Source organism: Carassius carassius, chromosome 39, assembly GCF_963082965.1.
Source record: "Carassius carassius chromosome 39, fCarCar2.1, whole genome shotgun sequence".
NCBI classification, from domain to species: Eukaryota; Metazoa; Chordata; class Actinopteri; order Cypriniformes; family Cyprinidae; genus Carassius; species Carassius carassius.
Window position 1 is genome coordinate 3,654,490 of NC_081793.1, and position 25,792 is coordinate 3,680,281.

The window sequence follows — 25,792 nt, forward strand, 5'->3', positions numbered from 1 at the left end:
TATATGTCTGGCAAACTGACAGATCAGGTCTAATCCTATCACTGGAAATAGATCCTGGGTGTCCAGCATCTTTTCTAGATCCAGAAAGTCCAATAATGCTAAAAAAAAAACACCTTAGCCTGATTTGGTTATTTTCTCTTTTTACTTTCAGAGCTTGAGAGCTAAGTTTAATAAGGACAAGACATTTGCACTCGGGTTACTGACACATCACTTGTCCATTAACTTTTTTGTATTAAATATTATGATTTTAAGCAGTTAAGTATTGTAAGCATATATAAGGGACAATCCTGTGACTATATATATATATAAACAGTAAAACAGCTATTTTAAATTGTAATAATATTTCATAATATTAATAGATATTCTTACTAAGAGATTTAGAGACTTCTTTCAAAATCATAAAAAAATCAAAATACACTTTTTTTCAATTACATTATTATTTAAATTAATTACTGCTGAAATTGCTTGAGATTTCATCTGACCTAACCTAGTTTTTGCAAGGTCAGATTTTTTGCCATTTTTGAAAAGAAAGCAAAAAAAAAAAACCTGTTTAAAAGGTTTTAAATTAAGTTTAAATTTACTGTTTGAATATAACCATTTGCAAAGTTTTTGCATGATCATATATTTTACCTGTTGAATTCTTGTGAAACATTTGTCATTTTAAGCACTTAGAACTGCTCTTGATTTCATGTTCAGTCTTATCTGTCTAAACACTGGGCCTGTGATGTGCATAAGCACTGGCGTATTAGATCAGAAACTCCATCAGTCTAATCAACAAACCGCTGTGATAAATACTGTAATATGTCGACACATTCTCCTTCGGGAAGAAAACAGAGGCGTTTGACTCTGACTGGATTGTCTAACATAAAATGATCAGGCTGGGGATTTGCAGGTTAAGAAAGCTTAGAGGTTTAATGTCATGACGTCACTTTACTTAGCGGCCACTTTGATCTCTTCAGCCTGTAAGCCATTATTCTCTGACAGTCTGTCGGAGGAGACCAGCACTGATCTCTGCACTGGAGGATGCACTTATCTGAAGGAGGGTATCACTGAGAAGCTGCACTTTTCATCCTGACACCCCACAAGTAATGAATCTGTGATAGGGCCAGCAGAGAAGCACACTTCAAAATGGCAGACAAGGATAGTGTTGAAAAATACTTGGAAAATAACCCTCAGTTCGCCAAAGAGTATTTCGACAAGAAGGTCCGATGCGAGGCCATCACCGCAGCTTTCGCAGAGAAACTTGACATCAAAGATCCAGTCTCTTTCAAGGATGTCAGCCAAATCCAGGAGGCCAACATCATCTTTGACATGATCAAAGAAATGCATTCGCAGCCTATTATGGAAAAGGCTATGCACAAGGTCCTGCAGAGGATATGTTTGCTGGTGAACGCTGACCGCTGCAGCTATTTTATTAACCGAGCTAGAAACGGCATCCCTGAGCTTGCTACGTGTCTTTTTGATGTCACCCCTACCTCAAAATACGAGGCGAATGTAGTCAACCCTCAATCTGAAATTGTGTTTCCTACTGACATGGGCATAGTTGGCCAAATAATGACCACCAAAAAACCAGCTAATGTTCCGGATGTCAAACAGGTGGGTAAAAGAAGTAAAGGTGTCCTTTACTTTTGCTTTTACTAGTGTCTTTTAAGCTTTGTAAAATTTAAATATGTCAAATGCAAACACATTAAATTCAAGCAGTATACACTGAAATACTACATTGAATATATATATTATATATATATATATATATAAGTTCAAAAAACAAAACAATTTACAAATAAATAATAGAAAAATATATAAAAATTGTAACAAATTATATAAAAAAAATTGTTATAAAAATAACAAATTAATTTAAACTGAATGGGGTTAATCAATAATAATTAATAGAGTTTTAAGACAGCTACTTTATGTATTGAGATCAAAAATTTTAAATGCCATAAAACTTGGAGCACAAAAAAGAAACTTATTTATTATCAACATATCATTGTTATGCATATAGCTAAATATCTGCTGTGTAAATTGTGTGCAGAATTGCAGAAACATATTTTTAAAAAGGCAATTAAACTATTTTTTTAAATACTTAATAGATGACAGTCTATCTAGATTAAACAAACATGTTTTGTCAGCTAACCAAAATATGTTCTTAATTAGATAACCTGGCATTGTTATAGTCAAAAATATTATTATAATATTAATATGACTGAAACAACCAAACTACATTAGGTTACAGAAGTAAAAGTCCTTTTTAGATCATAAGGAAAGAGCTGTGTTTTTGCTTTTTATAGTACTCTTAATATGCTTTACACACGTTCATTTATAAAAAGACACTCATTAAGTTGCAAACAAAACATCTTCTTAGGCTTATCAGGCAGGTCTGTACCTGAAAGTCGACTATTGGTTTGACAAAGGAATAAACTTTTTCTGTCCTGTGCTGATGGAGGTCAGTCAACCCCCTGCAGAAAAGCAGCTTATTTGCTGTGCTTCTGGTAGCCTGCTGCATCTTGATATCATTCAGTAACCAACGACTGCACTGATAACTCATATATAACAATATAACTCATAATTAAGAGGCTTTATTTATGAAATGAAAACGTGAAAGTAAGCATCTTTATAAATAAGGCTGCAGTAAAACTGCATGTATTTTGTCACACAGATAGCTTAACATAATGATATTCAAACCATGGGAAATTAATAAGAACTTGACAATAAAAGGTGTTGGAATTAATGGATATTTTGTAGTAAGTAGTTTTTAACCAACCTATATGTCAACGAATTGATCATGAAACGGCGGTATTTAACATTAAAGAATGTATTTGTTTCTTAGAATCCCAGATTCAGTGATTTTGTGGACAAACAGACAGGATACACTACTAAAAACATGCTGGCTGCCCCACTCATGAACGGGAAAGACCCACTTGGTGTGGTCATGGCAATAAACAAAGTTGGAGGAAATGAGTTCTCCAAAGCAGATGAAGATGTGAGTATTTGAAAAATGACATCAATGTGAAAATCATTACATGTGATACTGACCTCAAATTTGTTGGAATTGGAGTTATCAGATTATTCGCTGTTTTCAGAATAAGTACACACTACATTAATACTATGAGAAAAGGGAAGTTCACACCACTACTGTAATGACATTTACACAGAGGAATGATATCGTTCAAATCGAAAAACTATTTCTTCCAGCTGATGAATGATAAAAACATTGACAGTCAATTAGAATTCATCCGACTTTAAAGAGCACAAGCATTTCAAGTGGCAGACAACAAAAATGCAGTCTTATAAACTGAACGTTATGGAGCATTGGTGTGGATGCTAATATAGTTCAAGTTACTGTTATCTATATAGTTATACTTAATGTGAACAGACCTTTTTAGACTGAGATTTTACTGTGTCAGTATAAGAACAAATATGACAATATTTTTTAATTATTAAGCAAATGTTTTTCAGCTCTTCACCAAGTACATCACTTTTGCCACAGTCATTGCCCTACAGCATTACACTTCATACATGTATAACGTGGAATCTAGAAGAAGCCAGGTAATGCTACGGACTAATACACTTAATGGTTGACTGCAATTTGAAACTTGATTCTGACTGTATATCGCTGCCACAGGTTCTTCTATGGTCGGCGAGCAAAGTGTTTGAAGAGTTGACGGACATTGAGCGACAGTTCCACAAAGCTCTGTACACTGTCAGGACCTACCTCCAGTGTGAGAGGTACTCTGTTGGCCTTCTGGACATGACCAAAGAAAAGGTTTGTGACATAGGGTGACCATCCTGCATTTGGTCATTGATCAGCAGTTCATAAAAACACTCAACTTTCATTTGATTGTTTAGGAGTTCTACGATGAGTGGCCGATTAAATTGGGAGATGTGGAGCCGTACAAAGGCCCAAAGACACCTGATGGCAGGGTAACAAATTTGTTTCTATTTGGTAAACAAGTCAGTGTTGCTGTCTAGTATTGTTATAACTTATTATTTCTTCCAACAGGAAATCAACTTCTACAAGATCATTGATTATCTCTTAGAAAACAAAGAAGAGATCAAAGTCATACCGTAAGCATATTTTATAAAACATGTTCTTTGCTCATATTACAAAAAATCTAATGTCATAAGATATGTATTCTGCCACTCATACAGTACAGTAGGTAAACCTATTTGGACACAGTTTTCTAATAGGTTTGGCTATTCCAGAAATGTCTGTGAAGACAAATCTACAGAACTGTACACAAGGCCTGAGTCAAACCTGAACCCATATGAACACCTTTCACTCTTAAAAAATGAAGGTTCTTTATTGGCATCTATGGTTCCATGGAAATTTTTCAACTGCACAGAAAGTTCTTTATAGCACCACAAGGTTCTTCAACTGGTGCTAAGGCACCCAAAATGTGCCAAGAAAAAATCCCCCACACCATTACACCACCAGCCTGAACTGTTGATACAAGCCAGGGTTAGTCGTTTCCGACAAATTTTAACCCTACTATCTGAATGTCGAAGCAGAAATTGAGACTCACCAGACCAGGCAGCATTCTAACCCACAGAACTGCCGCTCACTGAATATTTTCTCTCTTTCGGATCCTTTTCTGTAAAACCTAGAGATGGTTGCGTATGGAAATAGATCAGAAGCTTCTGCCCATCTGGCACCAACAACCATACCACGTTCAAAGTCACTTAAATAACCTTTCTCCTCTATTCTGATTCTTGGTTTGAACTTGAATCCAAATCAGAAAGAGCTTTTTGGCAGGTATTTTTACACATACGAGGAATTTGTTTTGGTGACAGAAGCTTCCTCAGCACAAACAGATTACAGTGACAAGATTATTTTTAAAAAACTACACAACATACAAATAGACAATAGATAGCATTTGTGTGAATAGGTATGTTATGCACACATGCAGTGAAATGTGAATAAGAAGTATTGTGTGTAAATAGATAAATGTATAAATAGTGTTGTGTACTATGCATTTATTTTCAAGTTAACTGTTCATGAGATGGATTGCCTGAGGGAAGCTGCTCTTATGCCTGGCTGTTCTGCTGCTCAGTGCCCTGGAGTTTTTGACCAGATGGCAACAGCTCAAAGAGAAAGTTGCCTAAGTGTGAGGGGTACAGAATGATTTTGCCAGGCTTTTTACTCACTTTGGATGAGTGCAATCCTTGGAGAGTGGTAAGGGTTGTACCAGTGATTCGCTCAGCAGTCCAGACTATTCACTGCAATCTTCTAAGGTCTGATTTGGTAGCTGAGCTGAACCAGACAGTTATTAAAGTGCAGAGGACAGATTCAATGACTGCAGAGTATAACTGTATTGGCAGCTCCTGTGTCACGTTGAACTTCCTCAGCTGGCGAAGGAAGTACAACCTCTGCTGGGCCTTTTTGACAATGGAGTCCCACTTCAGGTCCTGAGAGATGGTGGTGCCAAGGAACTTGAATGAGTCCACTGTTGCCACAGTGCTGTTCATGATGGGGAGTGGATGGGGGGATTCTCTTGAAGTCCACTATCATCTCCATTGTCTTAAGCATGTCCAGCTCCAGCTTGTTATAACAGCACCAGACAGACAGCTCTTTAACCTTCTATCTATAAGCAGACTCGTCACCATCCTGAATAAGGCCAATAAGTTTGGTGCCATCTGTGAACTTTATGAGCTTGACAGAAGGAACCTTTGTAGTGCAGTCATTGGTGTAAATGGAAAAGATCAGTGGGGAGAGAACACATCCTTGGGGGGCACCAGTGCAGATGGTGCGGGTGCTGGATGAGAATTTTGCCAGCCTCACAAACTGCTGCCTGTCTGTCAGGAAGCAGGTGATCCACTGACAAACGGAGGTGGGTTCAGGGAGCTGCTTGGTAAATTCGGAAAGGAAGAAGTTTGGGATTTTATCTCTACCAGATAGTGTTGAAGGCCAAGCTGAGGTCCACGAACAGGATCCTCACATAAGTCCCTGGTCTGTCCAGATTATGCAGGATGTAGTGCAGTCCCATGTAGTCTCAGCCTCAGACATCATACCCAAGGACCGTTGGCTGTACGTCTGATGCATATGGCACACAAAAGTGGAAACACTTCAGGAGTTTTGAAATCATCGGATTGGTTGAATTATACAGGATTTCTGGGAGACGTGTGAGTCACATTTTTTAATGTTCTGCCTGGAAACAAAGATTATGAGGCACCAAACCCCCTTACGAATGAAGAACGCTGGCCTGTTTACAAATGTGATGACGAGCACTTATCAGGATCAACTAAACACTGGATTCTCAAAAGTATGTGAAATATTTAAAGTTCATGGCATAGAATCTTTAAAATACGTCAGAGAATTTTACACACTGATTTGTAACGCCCCGAAACATGATGCTGAAACGAAACGAACTGTGATTGTTGTTTGACATGTCGGTCAAACGGTCTCATGGGCGGTCCTTTGCCAATGAAAGCTGCCATGGGTTCCAGACCTTCAGCAGTCGGTCTGAAGGTCTGGCTAAGCGAGACTAAGTCCCATGTTGACTACATCATCCACAGACCTGTTTGCTTCATAATCAAACTGCTGGTGGTCCAGTAAGGGTCCAGTGATGTCCTTCAGGTGGGCCAGCACCAGTCTTTTAAATGACTTCATGACTATAGACGTTAAAGCAACAGGTCTGTAGTCATTTATTCCTTTGATTTTGGGTTTCAATGGGATGGGGATGATGGTGGAGCGTTTGTAGCAGGAAGGAACTTTACATAGCACCAGCAATCTGTTGAAGATCTGTGTGAAGATGGGGGACCCTGGTCAACACAGGATTTCCATCTGGGCCTGGTGCTTTTCTTGTCTTTTGTTCCCGGAAGACCTGACACACATCGCTTTTACAGACCTGAAATGCAGAGGGGGGTTGCCGGAGGTGTTAATAGATCCAAGGAGAGGAGGTCAGAATGGGCGTGGGGTGTGAGACAGGGTTTTTCAAACCTTCAATGAAACTCATTCAAATCTTCAGCCAGTTGTTGATTCTCTACAGTGCTGGAGGATGGTGTCTTCAAATTTGGTCATGTCTTTCAGTCCTCTCCACACTGATGCAGGCTCAATGGCGGAAAACTGATTTCTCTAGTTTCTAGTTTTGCATTGAACCATGGTTTGTTGTTGTTGTAAGTTGAGTCCTTGTAGGAATGCGCACAGGAATGTCCATATTGGTGGCCGCAGATTCAAAAACACCCCAATCAGTGCAGTCGAAGCAGGCTTGTAAAATCTTGCTCGCTTCATTAGTCAATTTTTTAACCGTCCTTACAATTTTAGCTGATTTAGGTTTCTGCCTGTAGGTTGATATAAGATGAACCAGACAGTGATCAGAGAGCCTCACAGTTGCCCGTGGGACAGGGTGATATTCATCCTTTATTGTTGTGTAACAATGGTCAAGTATATTACTGTCTCTGCTAGGACATATAACGAGCTGTCTGTATTTTGGCAGTTCTCATGATAGATTTGCTTTATTAAAGTCCCCGGGAATGATTATAACAGATTCCAGGTATTCTTGCTCTATGACAGTAATTTGATCAACCAGTTGTTGTAGTGTTGAACTCACGTGCGCTTGTGATGAAATGTAAACACTTACAAGAATGAATGAGGAAAAGCATCAGATCGTCCTGACCATGTCTACATGCCTAAATGTATTGAGTTGCTGCTTTGTGACTGGCTTATTAGCTATTCGCATTAATGAACAGTTGAACAGTTGTACCTAATAAAGCGGCTGGTGAGTGTATGGTGTAGTGTTTGGGTGTCCACACCTTTGCCCATATAGCATACTAGCAAGCCAGTCTCTCTTATTTGTATGTTTCTGCTTCCAGGACCCCTCCTGTAGACCACTGGGCACTTGTTAGCGGCCTCCCTACCTATGTGGCTGAAAATGGTTTTGTAAGTAAAAAAGTATTTTCTTAAAGTCCAATACTATGAAATTGAGAAGGCATTCTATATATATATAAAAAATTTATAATGTTATTGTGACAAAATGGTAAAAGCTAAGATCTGGTTTCACCAGTGCCCCTTGAACAAACACTTATCCTAAAGTTGTCCTAGGTTAGAAATATATTTAAGCCAACTTAAAAGAGCTACTTAATGGGTTAAATGACTTATGCTGACTTTATTTTTCTTTCTGCAGATTTGTAACATGATGAATGTTGCTGCAGATGAGTACTTTACATTCCAGGTACTGTAAGCGATTCCAGGATAAACCCTTTAAAAGGTCACAGTACCTGATCCACACCACACAAACCTGTAAACTTCAAAATGAAACGGAAAACAATTTGTTTTGGTCATAATTTTGATTAGTTTATCGACAAGGTGAATGTAATTATCACACTTTTTAAATTTTAAATGTAATTTTACTTTTCAGAAAGAAGCTGTGGACGAGTCTGGTTTCCTCATCAAAAATGTCCTCTCCCTTCCCATTGTCAACAAGAAAGAAGAAATTGTTGGTGTTGCCACTTTCTTCAACCGGAAAGATGGCAAACCATTCGATGAGCAGGATGAACAAATTACTGAAGTGAGTCGTTAAATGGTCGCCATCCTTTTAGCTCCATTTAATCTTGTGCTGCAACACTACTGTGTTCTTCTGACTTTGTTTCAGGCCCTAACACAGTTCCTAGGATGGTCTGTACTGAATTGTGACACATATGACAAACTGAATCGGACGGAATGGAAAAGAGAGATTGCAGCGGAAATGGTCATCTACCAGACCAAAGCCACCCCAGCTGAAGTCCAGCAGATTCTGGTGAGACACCATACAAGTTTATGCTTTAAGAAATTGCAGTCTTTATTATGTTAAATAAATGTTTTTCATCTCGTTAGAACACGAAGGAGAAGTTTGACATGAACCCTGAGGACTGTGATCAGAAAGAAATGTACAAACTCTTGGTATGACTTTTTTATTTATTTTTTACTCTGAACCAGTATATTCATAGTAAACATATTATTGATCTTAAATGTTTAACATGAAGGATGTTTTGTTTAATATATCTACTTGTATTTTAATACACAGAGAGCCAACATTCCAGTAGCCAAAGATGTCGATCTGCTAGAATTTAGTTTTAGCGACTTTCCTCTCTCTGAGGTTGACCTTATCAAGTGTGGAATTCGCTGTTTCTTTGAACTCGGAGTGGTTGAGAAGTTCAAAGTGCCAGCAGAGGTGAGACTGGACTTTATGAGCATTTCCACAATAATACACTGTAGTGGTCAAACTACTGTATAATTTGAGCTCGAAAAATGTATTTGAACAGAGGAAAGTCCCTGATGTGATATCATTCTCTGTGGTGTCTTATTTAAATGCATCTATATAAAAAAATATTAATAAATCCAAAATATACAATCTACTCCAATTTTCTTCAACTTTAAATTTGCAGCCTTAAAGTTTGGGTGCTTTTAATTCAGAAGTCTGTATTGCCAGTCTTCAGCATTCACATGCATATAGAATGGAAGTGTAGCACAATGACCCCTTAAGGCTAATTTTCCAAGTAGCACTCATCTTATTACTAGAGCGATGTAGAGCTTATGTTTATTTTTGGCAGGTGATTATCAATGACCAGACTCAACCAAAAGCTCAGCAGATTTCCACAGAAATCAAATGTCCACCATTCACAAACTTCCATGTATTGCATTTTAATTTTTAATGAACAAACAAACAAATGAAACAGTTTGGCAACAAATCTGAAGATAAAGAATTACATGTCAACTGTTACTGGACTTTTTTGGGGGATTTTAATGCTGTGTACTCTTACTCCAGGTCCTGACAAGATGGATGTACACCGTACGAAAAGGTTACAGAGATATCACCTACCATAACTGGAGGCACGGATTTAACGTGGGCCAGACCATGTTCTGTCTTCTGCAAGTGAGTCTGTCAGCCCACACATCATGTTATTTACTGCCAAAGAGGTTGTAATATTGAATATTGTATGCTTGCCCAAAAGACTGGAAAGCTGAGAAAATACTACTCAGACCTAGATGCCTTTGCGATGGTAGCAGCTGCATTCTGTCACGATATTGACCACAGGGGTACCAACAATCTCTACCAGACAAAGTAATGTAGTATACATATATTTTACTACTAATATTTTCAGAAAAGGCACAGAATACATTTTACTCACAATCCTTTTCCAATGTAGGAGCTCATCACCACTGGCCAAGCTCCATGGTTCCTCCATATTGGAAAGGCACCATCTTGATTACAGCAAGACACTGATGGCAGAAGAGGTTTGTTGTGTGGCGCAAAGCACAAAGTGTTCCAGAATTTAACATGATAACCAGATCAACTTTAATTTTTTGGCTCTTTTACAGAATGTTAACATTTTCCAAAGTCTGCAGAAACGACAGTTTGAGACAGTCCAGCACTTGCATGATGTCTGCATCATTGCGACGGACCTTGCCTTATATTTCAAGTAATTGCTCAAGAGCATGTCTTGGGTTAAAGTAGAATCACTCTTGAACATGTTGTACCAATGATGGTCCTACTTTCTTCCCCAACCCAGAAAAAGGACCATGTTCCAGAAGATTGTTGATGCCACCGAACCAATGACTGATGAGAAGGAAGCGATTGCCTATGTGTCCAACAATCCCATTAGGAAGGAAATCATTATGTAAGCATCACTTCTCAGTAAAATCTTGCTACCTGAGAACATACTGAATTGAGAGATTGAAGACATGTTTGCTTCCAAACAGGGCAATGATGATGACTGGATGTGACTTATCTGCCATTACAAAGCCATGGGAGGTCCAGAGCAAAGTAGGTGCAACTTCGGTTATTCAAAGTCAGGATTATCCAGCATTGGGTTAAAAGATATTCCACTGCTTATTATCCACTAAAGACACTCTTTTCTAAAGGTGGCTCTCATGGTGGCAGCTGAATTCTGGGAGCAGGGAGACCTAGAGAGAACTGTGCTAGACCAACAACCCATTGTGAGTTTGTAGAGATCGATTTCAAGTGCTTCTTTTTGAAAGGTTGCATTCAGTTGGTTGCATTGTGAGAAAACTAGTGCCTGAATAAAAATATATATCCTTTGTATCTTTTCTTAGCCAATGATGGACAGGAACAAATCAGATGAACTTCCGAAGATGCAGTGTGGTTTCATTGACTTTGTGTGCTCATTTGTGTACAAGGTAAATCCATCAAACTGGAATAAATTTAGTTTTTACACAACACAGACATGTGTGTAAGCAGAAAATGGGGCATGTGTCCATAGTGGCTTCTCCTGGAATGTCAAAACAACATTGCTTAAATCAGCGGTTCTCAATTCCAGTCCTCGGGCCCCAATGCTCAGCACATTTTGTATGTTTCTCTTAGTGCTTCAGACGTTTGTTCTATTTGAATGTAAGTGCCCTGCGAAGTGGACATCACAGGATATTCCGCCATGATTCCAGTTAGAAGCAAACGTATATGTTCCATTCAAAGTGCATTGTGCGAGATCTGAATTTAAATTGTATTTATTTACAGAGGTATATGATTTCACAGTTGTCCGTGTGTAAAGACGCTGCACAGCACAAATCAGTGAATGAATGTTCCGAAGTGAGGTAAACTTCAACAGATTTCCCCTGCTCAGGGAGTAGGGAGCAATGAACAATGGGAACACAGTTCATGCACGGAGCTCACTTCTAACAAGCTGATTATCTGAATCAGGTGTGTTAACAAAAAGAAACGTGCAAAATATGCAGAGCAGTGGGACTGGAATTGAGAACCGCTGGCTTAAATGATGGATTGGCAGTTACTGGTGGGCTTGTCAATGCTTTCAGTAACAGGCCTCTTTTCTTTTACAGGAATTTTCAAGGTTCCACAAAGAGATCACTCCCATGTTTGATGGCCTGAACAACAACAGGGTCCACTGGAAAGAACTGGCTGATATTTACCAAGCAAAAGTAGATGCTTTGGAGAATGAACGAAAGCGACTAGAAGAGGAACAGGCTAAAAAAGGTAAGTCGGACCCATTAGCTGACTGTTTTTTTTTTGTTTTGTTTTTTTGTCTGTTTTGGGACGTTTATAGACAGGGATATAGATAGGAAAGGAAATGAGGGAAATGAATCAGAAAATGCCAAGGGATGCCCACTAAACACTCAGAAAAATGATACATAAGTTGTCACTGGGCTTTTTTCTGTTTATGGGATACCCTGTGCTAATCTTAGGGAATGTACAGTACATTACATAACCTTGCAGTAACTTGATATTCTGTTTTTCTATTTTTTTTTCTTCACTGAAGGTGGTGAGGATGGAGAGGGAGGAAAGTCCAAAACCTGCACCATATTTTAAACATCATCTGACAAAAATTCAGAGCCACAGAAAAGTCTGGGCCAGTATGTAGATGGTGGTGAAACGTGCTCCTAGGATCACAACATTTTCACCATTTTTCTTTCTAATTTCCTTGGATATACCTTCTCCAAGTGAACACGTAGGCATTCACCAGAAATGGAAGAACTGTACCAGTCTGATGTTCTTTCTGATGGGGTGCCAGCCTAGTGCACCATATAGACAATTTCACGCTTGTACCTAATCAGTCATTTCACCTTGACTGTATCTTTTAACAACTAACTACAGTGGAGGAAGTACTACATATGCAACTACTACATTTGCCACACAGTGGTGGCCGAAACATGACTCGGAGTATGGCTTTTGAGTCCATAACAGTTTAAGACTGTGGTATATCATTTTAACAGCAAAAACATTAAGAATTAGAGCAATACGCATGAACAACTTTCTTACCAGTTGCTAATTTCTCAAAATATCAAACTTTTCGAAGGATTCCAGAATCACGTGGTTTAGCTTCTCTGTAAACTGACCATAAAAGCATCAAATTTGATAATTGTTCTTTGGATGAATTCACTAAATCACACTGGTGAAGTGTGCAATTCCTACACCAAATGGGAATTGCAAAAAATCCTGACTGTTTTCAAAAATGTTTCCTCAACACACCCCTCATCTGTAATTGGCCAAATAAACACTATTGGTGTTGCTGTTGTCAGGTTGCTTAAGGTTTTAACAGACCCGGCTTTACACTTTTTTGGTAAATTCAATTTACAAATGGCTTTCTTATAGATGTCTCTACATATCAAACTGGGGTGAAAACTGAAAACTTATTTTAATAAATATCAGTTGCTTTATTTAGGATTAAAGGACCAACTCATTTGAATAATAGCTTTTAGAAGCTCAATGCTTTTAGCAAGTGCTTTGTAAAATGTACAAAGATCTCATGCTACAAGTCTTGCACAATGATTATGAGTTGTTAAAAGTAAAGATGGCACTGCCAAGGCTCAAGATCTTGTAACTTGCAGCGTTAACCGCTTGTTGCATTTGCATCTTCTTGTCGCAGCTGTGTTTGGATGGATACATTACAAGACATCTTTTCTACTTTTTTTTTTGTTGTTCTTTATAGAAGATAAAGCTGAGAATGTGAAATGGTTAATTCTGTTTCAACAGAATATGTGGAGTTGTGGAGAACATTTACGACCAGAACTTTGATGTCTGTTCTTTTAATCATTTAATGATACCTAAGGATCACACATTGTTTTCAAACATTATGTATTATTGTAAGTATTACATAGAATATCAATTGATAACATAGAGGTATTTATTTATAACAAACGTTTAAATAATTTTTAGTGGTATTCTATGGAGACACAAACAAGTCAGGGGATATTTAAAGAAAGTACACTATGCCATTACAAGGCAAGAGGGAACTGTCAGTCCTCGAACAAGTAAACCTATAAGGAGATTTGAAGTGAGTTTGATGGGAGAGCAGCTCCTTAGATTCACTCCGTTTTAATCTTTAAATACCATGCTTATTTAAAGCAGCCTCCAGATACCTCCTCTGGCAGAAAGCACAAATCCAATTTGTAAGGTCAAAGTCTCTTTTTCTGATCTTTGGAGAATTTGATGTAAGAGGTAACATTTGTACTAGTTAACCTGATATCAAAAATAGGTCATTCTGCTTTAGGAAAAATAACAGGCACCAACAATATGCACAAAATGCATATATAATAACCTACAGAGAACTGTTTTAAATGCATTGAAAAAAATAAAAATACAATCTTAGGCAATCTCCGCTTGTTAGAAAAATCAGTTAAGGCCTTTAATCCAATAACAGGGGCCATGGCAGTCTAAATATCTTCACTTTAAATGTCAAACCCTCTAAATCCCGGACCTAAGAGGCCAAAAGTAAGTAAATCTCATCTCAGGTTGATGGTTTGTGCATTTTGCTAGGCTTGTGTATAATAATATCTACTGTGTCATTTGGATTGAGTGTGTATGGGACTAATATCCAATCATCTTATTTACTGAATGCTACAGCACATATATTGTAAATGATGTAATGTGAACAAATAAACACATTATCTGAATTTTCCGGAATCTCAAGGAGTCTTTGAAAATATCCGCTATTAGCTTGAGGTCTCTGTGACCACACAGTTTTGTTGGGGAGAGGGCATGTCAGGAACCTCTTCTGACTTTTTCTATCATGCAGTGGATTACCTAATAAAGCTGGATCATCCCTAGGTAAAGAGGCTCAGGTAATTGGCTGACAGGAGACAAACCACTTCTCTATCTATAGTTCTTTCAATATTACTTCATCATGAATGTTTATAACACCAGACCACACCAACTGTCGCTGTCAATGTTCGTGGAAACACAGAAATGCATCATAAATGCAATCACAGGGGAACTTCCACATATTGGGCACAATGAATAACAGAGCAGAGTGAACAAAAGGCTTTCTGAGCCCATCTGACTGATTCTTCACATTGATTGGCTGGCAGCCACCATCGGGTAAGCTGAGCCCGGGAGAGTTTGAAAGTGTACCATGACCATGTGCGGGGAATAAAATAGAAAATCAATTTCAAAATGCCAGTGCTAATGCATTTGGGATTTCAAGGCAAAATGGACAACAGCACGTCTGTCGTTCTATCAACATTTAATGGTTCAGTTGATACAAACATAGATGCTATAGGAACCCAAATATCTCTTCATGGTAAATATCTGAGCTCACCAAACTTTAAAAGTAAATACTTCAATAAAAAAAAAAAAACATTTAAATATACTGATAAACCCAGCGGGCCTCATATCAAATCTAAACAGAACAAATATAATATATATAATTTATTTTTATGCAATTACATCAATTGTAAACATACATGTATATATATATATATATATATATATATATATATATATGTAAAAACACACAATTATTGTATACTTGTAATTTTATTTTTATGTGTGTGTGTGTTTATACACATTCTGTTCAATGCAACAAGTGACATAATACTTTTATAAATGACTTTATAAAAGTATTATACAGAAATTATACATATTGCACATACATACACAAATTATGTTAATGTTTTATGTTTTACAAACACATATATACAATTCTTAATAAGCAAATTTTTATCCTTGAATGAGACCCAGTAGAAATTATTACAAAAAAATGTAAATAATAAACAAATTGTAATCAAACTATTCTTCTCAAAAACAAAACTAACCGGTATAAAAAGAAAACAGTAGGCATGAGATTGTTTTGGGTCTTCCTTTCCTCGACTCAGAGAAACATGTCTTCAAAATATTCATCAAACTCTTCCTCCCTGAAAAAGAATCAGACGCATCAGGTTTGTCATTTAACTGTAATTTAAAAAGACACGTGTTCTCAGTGTTCAAGAGCTTTCGAGACACTTTTCCCACATTTGTATGTACACATATACTCTGGTTGTAGTAAGATAAAGGGATCTCACCGTGACTTCTCCTCTACAGTGGGTGCTGGGCCCCTCCAGTGGTCTGATTCTGAAGGACCCTCTTCTTCTTCATTACTTTCTGCATCTAGAAAATACACCACATTAGACTCACATATATCTAAGCACACACTAAGCAGGATGTAAGCCTGATAAAGGCATTGTAGTAAAAGAACTAATCAGTGTGGGTGAGTTACATGCCCACATGCAATATTTAAGGTTTCATCCTCATCCAACATCTGCTTAAACAGATTCGAGTCTCTGGAGTTGTTTCAGTAGTCTGAACATATTTATTAAGGTATACTGAGTATATTCTCTGCCTGGGGGTGCTAGATGATGGATATTAGTCATTTTTGATAAAGAAAATGGGTATTTATACCTTTATCTGAACCCTTGGACTCCTCTGAACTTGAAGATGAGTATTCTGTACAGAAGAAAAAAAGTGGTTTATTTAACAAGCATCTTTGGTCAAAATAAGCTCTTAATTTAAACCAAGTTTTCATTCCTATTTAATTCCCAAATGATTATTATTTTACAAATGACAACAACCTGCAAAATAACTTACAAATTACTTTTTAACAAGAGTACAAAACACCACCACAAAAACAAGTCCAAGTCAAGCAGAGACATACAATGAATTGCATTTCCAACAATCCCACGTCCTGGAAATGTTTGGGAGCTTGATTTGCACTGAAAATCGACTTGCCTTTGCGCCTCTTTTTGTGTTTGCGTTTGTCTTTGCGCTTCTGCTTTCTGGATGATTTGGATTTCTTTGAGACTGACTTGTCCATATTCTCTTTTGATTGCTGTTTCTTCTTCACCGTTACTTCCTTTCTCCTGGAACAGATAGCACAGTTTAAGACGTCTCCAGGTCTAAGAATATCTTAACATGTAATTGTGTTTGGAATGGCTGAAGGATCTTACTTGTGATGATAGTTTAATTTGAAGGAACACTCTGGACACAGACCTGGAAAATAACATGACAAAAACATATAAATATTTGAAAAGGCTGAAACAAATTCATTTGATTTGATTGGAGTAAAAAAAGCGTTTAGGTCATTAACATTAACAATGTATTAATGATAAATAAAAAATAATCGATTTAAATTGATAAAGTAAATGCAGCCTTTAATAAGAGGCTTAAGTATACCAAACAAATGATATATATATATATATATATAGCTTCAGAGTAAAAAAAAAAGTAAAAATTAAAATGAAACTTTCTTTAATACTCCTTATGCTTTTATGTCATAATGTGTCCGATTAAAAAAAAAAAAAAAACATACAGAGCAGAACCCTAAAATGTTTTTCCAGGTTAAAACTTATAGTATATTAATCTTTCTAATGGAATGCACTGCAGACCGTTGAGGTAAAGTAGCGTTCTTTCTTCATCAGCAGTAATCATGCTTTATTAGCAGTAAAAACTACTGAATCTCACAAATACAGACACTGGCTTCCCTTATTAGCCACTAATTAGGTTAGCTCCGCCCCTTACAGCATGCAGGCTTTAGACAGTCACGTGGTTGGTGCGGGTCATACACTTACGCAGCTTCACCAGGGCGTTCCTCTTCTCCCCTCGCTCCACATAGGCAAAATTTACCTCCCAGCTCTTCAGACCCTCCTTATTCTCACAGCGCTTGTTTCCACAGTGGAACTGGCCTGTGTAATTCAGGACATCCACAGGTGAACATAGACGACAGATATGATGACAGGAACCATTAACAGAATACTGCATATCTGTGAAACATTTAGGCTAGTTTGATTATGCTTTCAGGTCCCAATTCATGTATATAAGGGAACATTTACACCTAGTATTAACATCTCAGGTGGTCTCTGGTGGTCCTGTTGCATGTGATCAAACGCATCCAGTAATCTGAAACATGAACCCACATTTGGAGGTGTTCTGCAACACATTCATTTCACATTAATAGTGTATAATGTGTCTTGATGTGTCCCAAACAACAATTAAGGACCGCCTACTTACCTGTCAATCCAATTCACCAATCAGATTAGTGATAGTTTTACAAAGGGTTAATGGCTTCCACACCATTCTTATTAACCTATAATTAGCCTCTGATTTTAGGGTTAAGTTATGGTTAGGGTTATTTTTAGGAGTAGCATTATGTTTTTGTACAGAAAATCAACAAAATACACAGAAGAACATTTGGTAGCACTTTAGATTAGAGAACACCCCCAGCAAACTCCTAATTATTTGCTTGTTGATAGAAAGTTAGGTAGCTGTTGAGGAAGTTATGTTTAGGTATTTGGTAGGGTTAAGAGATCTAGAATATGGTCATGGAGAATAAGGCATTACAGTACTAATAAACAGCCAATATGCTAGTAATAACCATCCCAATAAGCAACTAGTTAATATTGAAAATGTGTTTTGGAATACAAAATATTCCTAACTTTATTATGATGTTATAAATGGAGAACTGGCTGTAACTGCTGCCTCTCCTCGCATGACCTTGACCTGGCCAACATTTCCCCTCAGATATCAGCGGGATGACATTAGCATCCAGCAGGCTTACGAAGCGATGCTCCAGATTGGAGCAGAGGGAAAAAGTGCGTCATTGGGGAGTTTTCCTGCCAGGCTTCCCACACCTCTGACAGTGTGCCATCTGGGCCGTCATTGCCCTGAGCCCATGCACACTTCTGCTGAAAGTGAACGGCTTAAATGTATGGAAGCATAATTCTGCTATGAAAAAAAGGTCATTGTGACTTTTTATCTTACGATTCAGACTTTTTTCCTCACGATTCTGGGTTTAGATCTCATAATTCTTACTTATTTTCTCACAATACTGAGGAAACAAAGTTGTGAGATCAACTCAATCGTAAAAACATTAAGTCAGAATAGTGAGAATAAAACGTACAATTCAAAGAAAAGTCAGAGTTGCAAGTTAAAAAGTCTCAAATACCTTTTTTATTTTTATTTTGTGATGGAAAAAAATTTAACAAGCTCAGGATTCTGAAAAAAAGGTCAAATTGCGAGTTAAAATGTTGCAATTTCCTTTTTATATACCATGGTGGAATAAAAACAACAACAGAATCTCAGTTGCGAGATATAAACTCACAATTCTGAGAAAAAAGGTTTGAACTACGAGATAAAAATTACCTTTTGTATTCCATGCAATTGTGAGAAAAAAAAAACTGAATTGCAAGATGTAAACTCCCAATTCCAAGATTATAGTTTGCAATTGCGAGAAATAAACTCAAGTTGTCGTCTAAATAGCAAAATGAGAATTCCATATTACCTTATTTATTTATTTATTTATTCCAGGGCAGAAAAACAAACAAACAAAAGTCATTGTGAGATATAAACTCACAGTTCTGAGAAAAGTCAGAATTGTGAGATAAAAAGTCACAATTATCTTTTGCAGTATTTTAATTTTTTTTGTATTAAAAAAAAATTGCGAGATGCAAACTCATAATTTCTAGTTTATAACTATAGCAAATGTAGGATTTAAAAGTGCAATTCTGAGAAAAAAGATTTGTACTAAAAAAAAAAATCTGAATTTTAAGATAAAAAGTCTCAATTCATTTTATTTTTTTATTTTGTGGTGAAAATAAGCTTCAGATTAAAGTTTACAAAACTTTCATTTCGGAGACTGATATTATTAGGTCTTCTAGGTATGTTCTGGGTGGAAAAAGCCTTTCTAAAAAAATTTGCTTCTTAGATATTGTTTTTGTAGTAGCTTGTTAGTTAATGAGGTTTTTGCTATTCATGACCTTGGATAAAATGTGTCCAACTTGCACTGTGAAAAAACTAAACAAAGTGACTGTGTTGTGAAGGATTATGTCATGCTGCAGCTTGGAGAAAGGCTTGAGCTTTGACATGGCTTGCAGATGATCTCGCGGCAGAAAGAGTGACTGAGGTATCAACCTCACGTTGCACATGCAGATAATGAGACGCCCAATTACCCCGTCTCTCTGATGACGTACATGCCACGTCTAACCTCTCCAATTAAGCTCGCGTGAGCAGCACTGAAAGCTGTTAAAGCCAGTGAAGCTGACAAACAGCGTGTTTGGAGAAAGGACAAAACACATAAGGGTTAACCCTCATTAGGAGTCTCAGGGATGCCCTCATTCTGCTAAACTGTAAAAACTGATCAGCAGATGGGAACTCCTCATGACAATCTCCCAAGGGACCTGTTAAAATGTCCCACAGCAGCAGAAACTGAAAGTGGCGAGAACAAAACATGCTTTGACATACAGTATATGATTTTCACATTTGCTTGAGAAACTGTGAGTGGTGTTCAATAATGCAAAACATGCCACTATGTGCAAAGATGCTTGCTAAGATGAAATCTTCAACAAACTCTCCTCATTACGCTGTAGACCTAATAGCAGCATTTAAAATGTAATGACATTAAGTTTGATCACTTACACATTTTAATAAATAACAGCTATAATTATGTAAAAATTTTACTTGAAACATACATATTCTGACCCGTACTCATTACAACACATAAAAGAAAAAGTGATCATATTAAATGTTATTACATTTAAAATGATTAAATGATGAAGTAATATAAATCACTCTGAAAAAATAAATTAATAAAAAAGTAAACAGGACACATGTATGGGATAATATAAATTACTAACAATTACACACAAAAAAAAAATCTATAATAGTAAATACATACAGTCCTTCTAAAAAATAACTCTGATCCAGAATAGGTTTTTGTCTAATTGTGTGTGTGTGTGTGTGATGTTGCATCACGCCACCAGCTTGCGGTGGTTAATCTGCGACTCAGGTTGTGACGGCAGATGGGCTGTGACTCGCTCAGGAAAAGCTTTTGACAGTGTACGATCATTTCATCAATCATTTAAAGGCCTCTTCATTGATTTGTTTGTGTAATTTCGCTGATTGATACACGTACCCTTGTTTGCTTACCAAGATAGCTTAACCGTGAACCATGACCCAGAGACAACAGTATTCAAAATCATTGATTTTCGTTATGACACAGGCAAACTCACCACCTTCCAATCCGTTCACTGTCATAATATGATCTATAATAATCTGCATTTGATTAGTCGGTTAAGACTTAACAAATAAACTTCATACTTTCATACATTTTGAAGAAAAATGATTAAATTAAATATCTATTAGATATCCCTGACATCTATTTTAAATGGAAAACAAGTGCATTCAGCTGTGAACACTGGGTTCTTAACTAACTGATCAGTTCACTTATATGTTGAATATTTACTATGCAAATTAACTGCTGATTTGTAATGCAAGAACGTCTCTTTCTCAGTTATATCTGGCTGAGATGGGCCGATCTTTCAGTCCCTGTCAGACCCTGGTTTGGTCAGATGATGACATGGTAAAACTTTATCACCACCTAGTGACTGAGGATGTTACTGTTTTGGTATTGCTCTGAATTTCATTATGCAGTCAGAATACTTGAAGTATGTGAACATGTTAATGTTGATGGTAAAACTTTAGTTTAGAGACCAATTCTCACTATTAACAAGTTGCATATTAGCATGCATATTACTAGTATATTTCCTGTTTATTGGTACTTATAAAGCACATATTTATGCCTTATTCTCCATGAGCCCCATACCAAAACTGAACTCCTTACTAACTATTAATAAGCAGCAAATAAGGAGTTTATTAAGGCAAAAGTCACAGTTAATATTTAATTAATGGTGACAATTGGTCCCCCAACTAAGGTGTGACCTTTTTTTTAATATACAAGTATAGAACAATAGAAATGTTCTTGAATTACCTTTTCCAGATATTACTTCATTTTCAATACGCCACCTAAATCCAAACTAGTAACAGAAAATATGGAAATATCAAGTTTAGCATAAGAAGCATGCAATCCTATAGAGCCTACTGTATCATATTTGTGACCCTGGACCTTGGTCTTAAATCGCTGGGGTATATTTTGAGCAAAAACCAAAAAAACTATGTATGGGTCAAAATTATGAATTTTTCTTTAATGCTAAAAATCATTAGGCTATTAAGTAAAGATCATGTTCCATGAAGATATTTTGTAAACTTCCTACTGTCAATATTTTGATTTTTTTGCACCCTCAGATTCCAGATTTTCAAATAGTTGTATCTCGTCCAAATATTGTCCGATCCTAACAAACCATACATCAATGGAGAGCTTATTTATTCAGATTTCAGATGAAATCTAAATTTTGTTTTTGTGGTCCAGGGTCACATTTGATGTGTGAATGTCTAAGGCTTCAAAACTATACTATACTATACTATACTATATAGGCAAAGCATGATGTTTCAAATACAATACAAAACACAAAAAAACTAAATACAATACAAAATGTTATGCAAACATTTTTTCCTAAAGGTTCAATGAACTTTGAAAAATTCAAGCCTGCCTATCATTTCATATGTCAGGCTTTACAAGGTTAAAAAGACAAGACAAACCTTATTTTCTTTGTATCTGCTGAGGTCAGCAATACAGTGCTCCTTGAAGAGCTTATCGTAGTATTTCTTTGCGAGCTCTTTCTCCCTAAAGATTTCAGAAGCTTTATCTTAAGGTGACTGTGCAGAGGTCAAGAGCAATATTCAAGATTAAAATGAAGCCCAAACAGAGAAAAGCAGCCATTACCATGTCATATCCTCCTCATCCTCCTCTCTCCACAGGAAACGGTGATTCTCTCTCACCACGTCCAGATCTGTCTTATCTTTAGACCTGCAGAGGGAAACAACTGTGTAACTGAATACATCAAATAGTCTTTAGATTTAATGACTGATAGTATTTCTACAGAAGCCAGACAAAGTAAACTGCTCACATGGATCGTCTGAAGTCCTCAAACTTTCCTCCATAGTACAGAATGTAATCGCTGACAAACTTCTTATGACGCTCAAACTTACGAAATGCTGTTAAGGATGGTTTACCACTCAAACGAAATGATTAATATTTCATTTACAATGGTCAAACTTCTCTAAAAATGCACTTTCAACACTCTATGTATTTTAATCTCAATACAAATCAGTGTTATTCAGTACTTAGTCACATTCAGTCTCTAGAGTTGAGAAACATAGAATGCAAAATGAACTGTAAAGAAATACAGAGCCATTTAAAACTGCCACCGTCACAAAATATCCATTGACAGGATACAGCGTTCATTGATATCAGGTGCTGCCGTCGGTTTCTGGCTTCCTCTCTGTCAGGAGAAAATCAACACTGATTTCAGTACACACACACATACTGGACTTCATGGACTATTTCGCTATTTTTGGTGGATGGGACCTATACCTGTCCCATTCGTGTGCAGCAACATTCTTATGGGCCACTTTGGTGTGTTTCCTTTCTGGAATGGCTTCTGTAACAGCTCGTCTTTGCCTTGCCTAAAACCAAACACACACAAGAGGACCAGCACTTAAAGTGAACGCACCTGAAATTAGTGTTTATTGCATGGGTGCCATCAGAATAAGAGTCCAATCAGCTTATAAAAACATCACATTAATTCACAAGCAATCCACACCACTCCAGTCAATTTATTTACATCTTGTGAAGCAAATAGCTGCATCATTAAGGTTTTTTCACTTAAACTGTCTCTTCTGGCTAAAATTTGAGTCCACGATCCATAATAACACTTCCACCAGTGGAAAAACGTCCATCCCCTGTTGTCCTCTCATATCAAAATCTACCAACATATTTGTTTAAAACTGTTTTCGCTTGTAAACGGTGTTTGATCTGTGCATATTTCTCTCCTGATCCAGACATGATGACATTTTCCACTGGATAAAGCAATGTTATGGATTGGATAGAGGACTGTATGAAATGTCTTGATGGATTTGTTTCTTAAAAACCTGCAGCTTTTCACTTCACAAGATGTTAACTGATGGACTGGAGTTATTGTGATGTTTTATCAGCTGTTTGGACTCTCGTTCTGATGGCACCCATTCACTACAGAGGATCCTTTGCTAAGCAAGTGACGGAATGCCACATTTCTTCAGATCTAATGAAGAAATAATCCCATCTATATATATTGGATAGCCTGAGGGTGAGAAAATGTTCAGCAAGAATTTTAAATTTTTAGGTGAACTATTTCTTTAATGAAGCAAGGTACCACATGAACTACATATTTGGAAACATGGTATAACCATGGTCCCTAAAAACGTGATACCAAAAACCATGGTATGTTTTGTTAATGATATAAAACAAACTCTTTACCTATTCTCACCATATTTGGACTTCCCTCCACCGCCATCATCATCATCACTGAAATCTGAGTCATACCCTCCTCCTCCATGGACCTAAAACAGAACACAACACGAACACAACATTATCTTATTTCACATTTCTTGAAACCCTTCCTGTTCTAGCTTATATTGTTCTAAATGATGTCTGAAACTTTGTATTGTGAGCACTTCTTCTTGTTACTACAATAACAGGACACTGACACAATTACAGCACAAATGTCAACACAGTGATTTCATGGCAGTACTGGAGGAAAAGTGAATGCAAGGTGAGCAGCTGACCACAGCTAAGAGGAAAAGTACTTTGTCATCTTTATGGGTGATATACTGAGTCAGCTGCCATGATGCTGCTTCAGCACAGCACAGCACAGGAAATACAACACCCAGCGTCAAAGACTGGAGGCCACATCATGTGAAGGTCAGCTCTCACACTGACTACTGAGATTCAGACTTTAGGACAACAACAACTGGACCCAAGAAATAAATGTCATTTAAAAACTGGTTAAATCAGACAAATACAGGTCCTTCTCAAAAAATTTGCATATTGTGATAAAGTTCATTATTTTCCATAATGTAATGATAAAAATTAAACTTTCATATATTTTAGATACATTGCACACCAACTGAAATATTTCAGGTCTTTTATTGTTTTAATACTGATGATTTTGGCATACAGCTCATGAAAACCCAAAATTCCTATCTCAAAAAATTAGCATATCATGAAAAGGTTCTCTAAACAAGCTATTAACCTAATCATCTGAATCAACTAATTAACTCTAATCACCTGCAAAAGATTCCTGAGGCTTTTAAAAACTCCCAGCCTGGTTCATTACTCAAAACCGCAATCATGGGTAAGACTGCTGTCCAGAAGGCCATCATTGACACCCTCAAGCGAGAGGGTAAGACACAGAAAGAAATTTCTGAACGAACAGGCTGTTCCCAGAGTGCTGTATCAAGGCACCTCAGTGGGAAGTCTGTGGGAAGGAAAAAGTGTGGCAAAAAACGCTGCACAACGAGAAGAGGTGACCGGACCCTGAGGAAGATTGTGGAGAAGGACCGATTCCAGACCTTGGGGGACCTGCGGAAGCAGTGGACTGAGTCTGGAGTAGAAACATCCAGAGCCACCATGCACAGGCCTGTGCAGGAAATGGGCTACAGAGAAGCAGCACTGGACTGTTGCTCAGTGGTCCAAAGTACTTTTTTCGGATGAAAGCAAATTTTGCATGTCATTCGGAAATCAAGGTGCCAGAGTCTGGAGGAAGACTGGGGAGAAGGAAATGCCAAAATGCCTGAAGTCCAGTGTCAAGTACCCACAGTCAATGATGGTCTGGGCTGCCATGTCAGCTGCTGGTGTTGGTCCACTGTGTTTTATCAAGGGCAGGGTCAATGCAGCTAGCTATCAGGAGATTTTGGAGCACTTCATGCTTCCATCTGCTGAAAAGCTTTATGGAGATGAAGATTTCGTTTTTCAGCACGACCTGGCACCTGCTCACACTGCCAAAACCACTGGTAAATGGTTTACTGACCATGGTATTACTGTGCTCAATTGGCCTGCCAACTCTCCTGACCTGAACCCCATAGAGAATCTGTGGGATATTGTGAAGAGAAAGTTGAGAGACGCAAGACCCAACACTCTGGATGAGCTTAAGGCCGCTATCGAAGCATCCTGGGCCTCCATAACACCTCAGCAGTGCCACAGGCTGATTGCCTCCATGCCACGCCACATTGAAGCAGTCATTTCTGCAAAAGGATTCCCGACCAAGTATTCCGTGCATAACTGAACATAATTATTTGAAGGTTGACTTTTTTTGTATTAAAAACACTTTTCTTTTATTGGTCGGATGAAATATGCTAATTTTTTGAGATAGGTAATCATCAGTATT

At 37.4% G+C, this 25,792-nt stretch overlaps 1 protein-coding gene and 1 pseudogene across 1 annotated transcript; one reads left to right on the plus strand and one right to left on the minus strand.

Annotated features, from left to right (window-relative positions):
* The first annotated feature begins 1,021 nt into the window (after positions 1 to 1,021).
* On the plus strand, positions 1,022 to 12,930 carry LOC132121241 (cone cGMP-specific 3',5'-cyclic phosphodiesterase subunit alpha'-like). Its single transcript, XM_059530448.1, has 22 exons — positions 1,022 to 1,596; positions 2,828 to 2,980; positions 3,457 to 3,546; positions 3,623 to 3,763; positions 3,847 to 3,921; positions 4,001 to 4,065; positions 7,810 to 7,876; positions 8,121 to 8,168; positions 8,355 to 8,504; positions 8,589 to 8,732; positions 8,810 to 8,875; positions 9,000 to 9,146; positions 9,741 to 9,848; positions 9,928 to 10,037; positions 10,123 to 10,210; positions 10,295 to 10,395; positions 10,486 to 10,593; positions 10,676 to 10,739; positions 10,838 to 10,912; positions 11,030 to 11,113; positions 11,768 to 11,921; positions 12,205 to 12,930. Exons 1-22 carry the CDS (start codon positions 1,129 to 1,131, stop codon positions 12,252 to 12,254), a joined length of 2,556 nt encoding a protein of 851 aa, XP_059386431.1. The 5' UTR covers positions 1,022 to 1,128; the 3' UTR covers positions 12,255 to 12,930.
* A 2,498-nt stretch (positions 12,931 to 15,428) lies between these two features.
* Positions 15,429 to 25,248, minus strand: LOC132120936 (protein FRA10AC1-like; annotated as a pseudogene).
* Between the last annotated feature and the right edge of the window lie 544 nt (positions 25,249 to 25,792).